Source organism: Vicugna pacos, chromosome 12 (genome assembly GCF_048564905.1).
Source record: "Vicugna pacos chromosome 12, VicPac4, whole genome shotgun sequence".
NCBI lineage: Eukaryota > Metazoa > Chordata > Mammalia > Artiodactyla > Camelidae > Vicugna > Vicugna pacos.
The window spans coordinates 49260750-49268115 of NC_132998.1; the positions used below are offsets into that span (position 1 = coordinate 49260750).

A 7366-nucleotide genomic window follows, 5' to 3' on the forward strand; every position below is an offset into this window, starting at 1 on the left:
TTTGGAGATTTTGAAAAGTAGGATGCATTATGAAAAATCTGTCAAGCATTTGGAGATGTTGATTTTCTTTTTATGACAGATACGGACTTTTGAGTCAATTCAAAAATTCTACATTTGTTGAGCCCCTACCATGTGCCAAGAATTGTATTAGATGATTGGGACACAGCTAAACTGTGATCTTTGCCATCTTGAAGAGCTTACATTCTATGGGAATGGGAACAGAGATAAGCAATAGGCAAAGTAAGTTATTCAGCATGTTAGGTACTACATGCTATAGGAAAAATTAAGGGACATTGGGTGGTTGCAATTTTAAAGTGACTAGGAGAGGCCTCACTGGGATGATGTTTGAGGAAAGACTTGAGGAAAGTGGTTGGGATGACTTAAATGGGTTATAATAGAAACAACAAGGGTGGAAGCAGGGAGGAAAGTTAGGAAGCCACGGCAGTAATCCAGAGGGGAGATGATGACCTGAATCAGGGTTGCAGTGAAGGGAGCAGAGAGAAGTGGACAGGATATAGATGTAGTTTGAAGGTATAGCTGATGGGATTTCTTGACTCAATTTGTGGATTGGTTCTGAGAAGTGAATATAAAGGATTATGGCATGGCAGGGATGCTTCTGAACAGTCGCAGTCCTGGGGCAAGAGTACTGTGGCGACACTAGGGGTTAAAAAGTTTTGTTAAATGAAAATACATCCAGTGCTACTGTCTTGACAAATAAACCTTCAGAAGTATTTGGAAGGCCAGGTTTGAATTTCAGGCCCTTCAAGGCCAGTGCCAGAACCTTTCTTGCAAGCAGGCCGATTCTCTGCCTGTGTCCCACCTTCCTTCTCTTCCCATCCCTGCCTCTGAATTGTATAGCGAAGGGCCTCCTGCATGTTTGTGTGGACACCCAAGCCTGCATATTCAAAATCCGTCCGCCTCCTTACACCCCACTGCACACAATGGTGAGATAATACACTTGGAAACAGTTGAGGCCATTTAGGCAGGGTATTTGGAATCCTGAGTACCTGGCAGCTAGTCTCAGATGAGTATGAGTTCCAGATAGACATGTAATTTTGGCTCTTCTAAAGCTCAGCGCCTCTTTGGCTTGTTTGAAGGGCAGTGCTGCTCCAAGGTCTTTGGCCTGAGCAACTGTGGATAGAATTGCCATCAACTGAGAAGGGGACTGCAGACGGCAGAATGGGTCAGAGGGAGGAGATGTTTGGGAGTACTTATATTTTTGTTCTCTATTAGACACCCAAATAGTACTGTAGAGAAAGTGAAAAGGAAAATTTTCAATTTATAGTAACAATGGTCTGGAGTGTATCAAAACTGAAGGCTATTTTTCACTGTAACCATTCTAACCAGCTAAGGCTCTTTGAAAAGCATGAACTTTAAGTGACTCCAGACCCTTACTGAACCAGTTCCATCCAGAAATTTGTTTTAACCAATTGCATATAAGCCTATGGATTCTGGGATTCTGTCCTATCTGGCATGCTTTTTTTTTTTTTTTAAGCTAAAGCTCTATGAATCCTGCTAGAATTTCTATGATGGAAAATCCCCTCAGACTTTTCCCTCTAGTGGAATTACTCGGTGAATGTCTCCATCGGTATGTGTTCCCTTGCCTGGCATGTTAGTATTATTATGTCTTACCTTTGGTAGTCTTTGTTTTATTCCTTGGCAACAAGCAGTGGAATATAAATTCGGGAGTCTTGGGCATATAGATGTTATTGGAAATAAGATTGCATGAGATAAACAAGGGAGTGAGTGTAGATACAGAAGAGAACCAAGGACTGAGCTCTGGGCACCAAAATATTTTAAGATTGGGAAGAGGAGGAACCTGGAAAGGAGACAAGACAGTGACCAGGGAGGCCAGAGGAAAACTAAGTCATGTCCTTGAAGCCAGTGAAGAATTGTATACAAGAGGAGAAAATGATCAACTCTGTCTGATGCTGCTGATGGACACGTGGATGCAGCCAGCCATTATTCGCACTTTGAACTGGCCTTTTCAGATTTGTTTACCAAAGCAATGACTTGTTAGGTAGCTTTCTAAACTTAAGTAATTTTGAAGTGCCATTTGTAGGTTTTCATTATCTACAACTGAAATTGTGTTATTGGGTGGGGGTTACTCATTTTCTGTGAATTTATCTTTTTAGAAAATGGCAATCTGGCCATTTTTGTGGGTTAGCAGTGACTGGTGACATTAAAAGTGAAGTCACCAATCTACAAGATTCCTATACTACTGAGATTTCCAATAATCAATTGCACTGTGGTTGGAGAAGGCAAATTGGACACTTCTGAGCTGCTCACAAAGTCACTAAGTTGTGAAGTACCCAACTGGAAATTCTGAGTTTTAAAGTCTCTAGTTATAACAAAATCGGTGCTTTTGAAAATGTGCTGGTTGTTCAGACATTTTGAAGTAATTTACACAGAATGCATCTTTGTATCCTGATAAACTGTGGAAGGTTAAATAACACCAGACACTGAGATTCTCTTAAGAAAATGGCTTGGACTTCCAGAATACATTGTTATTTTTTCACCCAGTCAAGTTTGCATTGTATCATTTTTCCATATGAAATGTCTTTCCCAACTACACCTGCCCTCAGAGACTCTGAATTACACATTTAAAGGAAGTATCCTTTCTTAATGAGCTGAAGAATGGCATTCTGTTAAAAAGATGAACAGCTGGTCATGCAGAAATTCTCTGGAATGCTCACTTGTCCTACAAAGGCAGGGAAAGAACTGAGATGTTAGTATAGTGAGTGCCACTGGTATATGAATTTTTTTTCTTCTCTTTAGTTCTAGTAATCTTACTAGAATCCTTATATACCTTTAATAATTAATTGCCTTTCTTCTTAAAAGACTGCTAATCTGTCAACAACGTGAAGGCGCTGAGAACACACTAGGTGCAATTCAGTGGGTCTCAGGATTGTGCTGGAATTGCCCCATTTGCTAAATCATGGTTCCTTAGATTAAGATTCAGGACCCTCTCGTGTTTATCCTTTGTTCTCGATTACCTTGGGATTAAGTTCAAACTTCTTAAGCATGACACACAAAGGATTTGACTCTTGCTGGGCTCCCCAAGCTCATCTCTCACTCTTCCCCTTTGAATTCTTTGTTTCAACCACATGAAACTACAAATGAGCTAAGCACTCACTTCTTCCTTCTTGAGCTCAAGCAGCAGCCTTTCCTCCTATCTTGACCGACTCTGACTTGTCCACCCCTGATTTCTTTCTTTGTGTGGTTCTTCGTATTTTCAGGGTCGGAACACAGTTGGGGTTCTCTGTTTACTTAATACATTTTCCCCCAAGAGGTTTGGTTTCAGTTTTTTCTCTTTATTCTGCTTTGTTTACCGGAATTTCTACAGAAATTATTTCAATGTAGTAGGAGGGAGCTCAGTAGAGTAGAGCATTACCTCCCCCCGGTTACAGATAAATGAGATTACAAGAGATTGGGTCCGTTAGGCGTTTGCAAAGAGAGGGACCCTCGGAGGCCAGCCTGCTGTTAGGAGGGCTAAACTCTGCCTTGAAGTGTGAGTTCTCAGCACCGGACGTTCCCCAAATTTGTAGAGTTGAGTTACTGTTGTGAGCTATTGCAGACTGTACGGATAGGTCAAGACGGAAGCCAGAGAGCTTGTGTCCCGAGTGCAGATAGGTTAGTGCTTGCGCTTCTGGCTCGAGAAAAGGAAGGCAAGATGCCACATCTGAAGTGGGTCATCTTCCTCTACCCCTTCCTGACAGGACAGACCGGACAGACGGTAGCGCCCTTGCTTAGACAAATCGTCCTCTCTGCTCCAAGAAAAGCTAGTTAGTGACTGTAAGCAAACGTGAGTGTAAAGATACCGTGTCCTCTGGGCCTTTGGGCACTGAGATGTTTACGTAGGGTCCGGGGGAGGCACTTCCGCGGGACTCCGCGGCTCGCGAGCCTCGCCCCCAGCCTCCTGGCGCGCCCAGGCCAGGACGCGGGCTCTGCGGGGTCGGGGAGCCCAGTGCGAATCCCCAGGGCTGGTTCCCGAGGCCAGAGAGACAGCTCGGCGTTCCAGGCAGTGCCCGGTAGCCGTACCCACCCTCGCAGCCCCATCACTTTCTGAGGCTGTCAGCAGAAAGCCCCGCCGGGCCAGAGAGGCGGGACGGCTGGGGATGGCCTCTCGGCGCCCTCTGCGCGTCGGCACTCTTCGCCGGGCAGTTGGGGCGCCCTCCGCTGTGGCCCCGGGCGGAGGAGAGGAGTTTCCGGGGCTCCGGTCCCCGAAGCCATCCCGGCCGGGGAGGCGCGGAAGCGAGTGGGCGGCGAGAGGCGGAGCAAGGGCCGCGGGGGGCGTGGACGCAGCCGGCTTTGGAAAGGCCCCAAGTTAATGAGGCGTGCGCCGGCGGCAGAGCGCCTTTCGGAGCTGGGCTTTCCCCCGCGGCGCGGGCGCCAGGAGCCGCCTTTTCCGCTGGGTGTCACTCGGGGGTGGGGAGGATGGCCCATTCAAAAGCGCCGCGAGGGGGCCCGGCCAGTGCCCTTCAGTGAGCGCTCGCAAGAGGACGGCAGAGGCCCGGCGTCTCGCAGCTCCGGGACCTTGTGGCGCATCAGGACGCGGCTGCCCTGCTGCCGGGACCCCGAGCCGCCGCGCTGTGCTTCCTGCGCGTTAGCCTCTTCTGCGCGCTCCGGCCGGGCGGCCTCGGGAGCCGCTGGGGCGAGGACGGCGCGCGGCTGCTGCTGCTGCCCCCGGCCCGGGCGGCTGGAAGTGGAGAGGCCGAGCCGAGCGGCGGCCCCCCCTATGCCGGGAGGATGTTGGAGAGCAGCGGCTGCAAGGCGCTGAAGGAGGGTGTGTTGGAGAAGCGCAGCGACGGGTTGCTGCAGCTCTGGAAGAAAAAGTGCTGCATCCTCACTGAGGAAGGGCTGCTGCTCATCCCGCCCAAGCAGCTGCAGCAGCAGCAGCAGCAGCAGCAGCAGCAGCAACAGCAGCAGCAGCAGCAGCAGCAGCAGCCCGGGCAGGGTCCGGTCGAGCCTCCCCAACCTGGAGGCCCCGCTGTGGCCAGCCTCGAGCCGCCGGTCAAGCTCAAGGAACTGCACTTTTCCAACATGAAGACCGTGGACTGCGTGGAACGCAAGGGCAAGTACATGTACTTCACTGTAGTGATGGCCGAGGGCAAGGAGATCGACTTTCGGTGTCCGCAGGACCAGGGCTGGAACGCGGAGATCACGCTGCAGATGGTGCAGTACAAGAACCGGCAGGCCATCCTGGCGGTCAAGTCCACGCGGCAGAAGCAGCAGCACCTGGTCCAGCAGCAGCCCCCGCAGCCGCAACTTCAGCCTCCACACCAAACCCAGCCTCAGCCTCAGCCCCCGTCCCAAGCCCAGCCGCAGCCTCAAACCAAGCCGCAGCCCCAACCCAAGCCCCAGCCCCAGCCCCAGCCGCAGCCGCTCCACCCGTATCCGCACCCGCATCCTCACTCGCACCCGCACTCGCACCCGCACTCGCACCCGCACTCGCACCCACCAACCACCGCTCTCGCAGCCCCACGGCCACCGGCTTCTCCGCAGCACCTCCAACTCTGCCTGAAGAGGGCAGCACCCGGGCCAGCCGAGGTAAGGTCCCGGCAACTCGGCTACCGAGGGCCGTTCGGAGGAGTGGGGCTCGCGGGGCGGGGTGGCGGGGAGTGTTAGGAGTAGGAGGCCGGTTCACGAGTTCGGCTCTTGGGTGGAAAAAGTAAGACGTTAATCTGAGTTTCTGGGAGATAGGAAGAAGTGAAGCAAGCTGGAACCCGGAGAGGCCGGGCAGAGAGAGGAGGGTGGAGGGGACGCCTGGGGATCGCCCGCCCGCCCACGCCGACCCGCGCGTGTTCAGCGGTGCGCACCCCAGCGACGCCGCTGGCCCTGTAAGTGTCACCAGCGCCACTTGACTGTGTCTGGGCACTCGGGGGAGCCACCCAGGTGTCTTTCTAAGCGCTCTTTGTCCGCCGGACAGGCCCAAAGACAACTGGGTCTTGGAGGATTGTGAGCCACTTACTTCAATCCATGTCATTTCTTTCCAGGTTTTGAGGACTTGAGGAAGTGGGACGATCACCCTTCTATTGTCTTCACTTGGATTGAGAAAAGTCTCCCCGCCCCGCACCAGATCAAGTAGTTTGGACATAAACCGACTGATAACTTGAGATTCCGCTTCGTTTTCTGCATTCTCTTTCTTCATCACAATGCAGGAAATGATTTCGAGTCCAGAAGGCTTTATTTATGAACCTTTGAAAGGATCTTCCAGTATGGTGGACCTTCTAGGAGCGATCATGTACTGTAATTTTATTTTAATGTATTTTGATTTATGATTATTTATTAGTTTTTTTTAAATGCTTATTCTAAGACATTTCTGAATGTAGGCCATTTTCCAAAAAAGAAACTTTATTTTCAAAAACCTATTCCGTAGTAAGTTCTAATCTTGGAAAAGAAGGAAGTAAAAGGGCGGTGGAGGGGAATACATTAAGAATCTATTCATGATTCCTAGGGCATTTTCAGAAGGTCTGACACTTCATTGTTGTACCAGGTGATTGAAATTAAACTCTGTGATATTACTTTTTTTTTTGAGATTTTTTTCTTAGACATATATTTTGTGTAGAATAGAAGCTTAAAGAACCTAAACGTTCAGAATTGTGTAATTATAAAAATCTAATTGTTTTTCTGAAAGGAAATCAGTAGTAATGATATCTAATTCAAATATTTAAAACATAACCCAACTGATGGCAAAATGATCATATCCTGAATATATGGGAGGGTTAGGTCTGCTGTGGGAAAGGCCTTGCTTAGCTCATCTGTGTGGGAAGGGTTTAATAAGGAGTTTTCAGTGATTTCTGAGTATAAATGCATCAGGAGTTTCATTTCAAAAAACATAGTGGGGGGGAAAGAATTACTGCAAATACTGAGAGAACATTTGTGCTCTTATCCACAACGGTGATGACCCTTCTTCAAGAGCTTTGTGCATTTGCTGTGAACCACATTTTCTGATCCTTGTACTTTGTTCTAGAAGCATATTCTAGAATCTCATAGATTGAAATACAGTTTGTAAATCTTTCAAAGGACTAGAAGTCATAGCTTTTTGTTTTTATCCTGAGATCAACATTGATCAGAGACACCAATGGTTTTGCTTTTTATTGCTCTTTGAGAAATCCAAGGGTTATATGTTTTGTTGTTAGGTTAGCTAAACTCGGAAATTGAAAAAGGAAGGACTGGATAAACAGTGGATTTGCAGTAAGAAAACAACCCCAGTCTTGTTTTAGCAGCTACTTGTTCAGGAGTCTGGGGAGGTTGCGGGGAGCGGGTGGGGTGGGGGAGAAGAGGATGTGCTTTTAAAGGTAGAACAAACCCTCTTCTGTGCTAAATCAAAAGGATGGTCAAAATCCACAAAGGCAGATGCTAC

General features: G+C 48.7%; 1 protein-coding gene across 1 annotated transcript; it reads left to right on the plus strand.

The window, feature by feature from the left end:
• The first annotated feature begins 4315 nt into the window (after window positions 1-4315).
• PHLDA1 (pleckstrin homology like domain family A member 1) lies at window positions 4316-5546 on the plus strand. Its single transcript, XM_072973380.1, is given in 3 exon segments — window positions 4316-4586; window positions 4589-5456; window positions 5458-5546. Coding segments are annotated over 3 exon segments (1191 nt in total). The 5' UTR covers window positions 4316-4330; the 3' UTR covers window positions 5525-5546.
• The last annotated feature ends 1820 nt before the right edge of the window (window positions 5547-7366 follow it).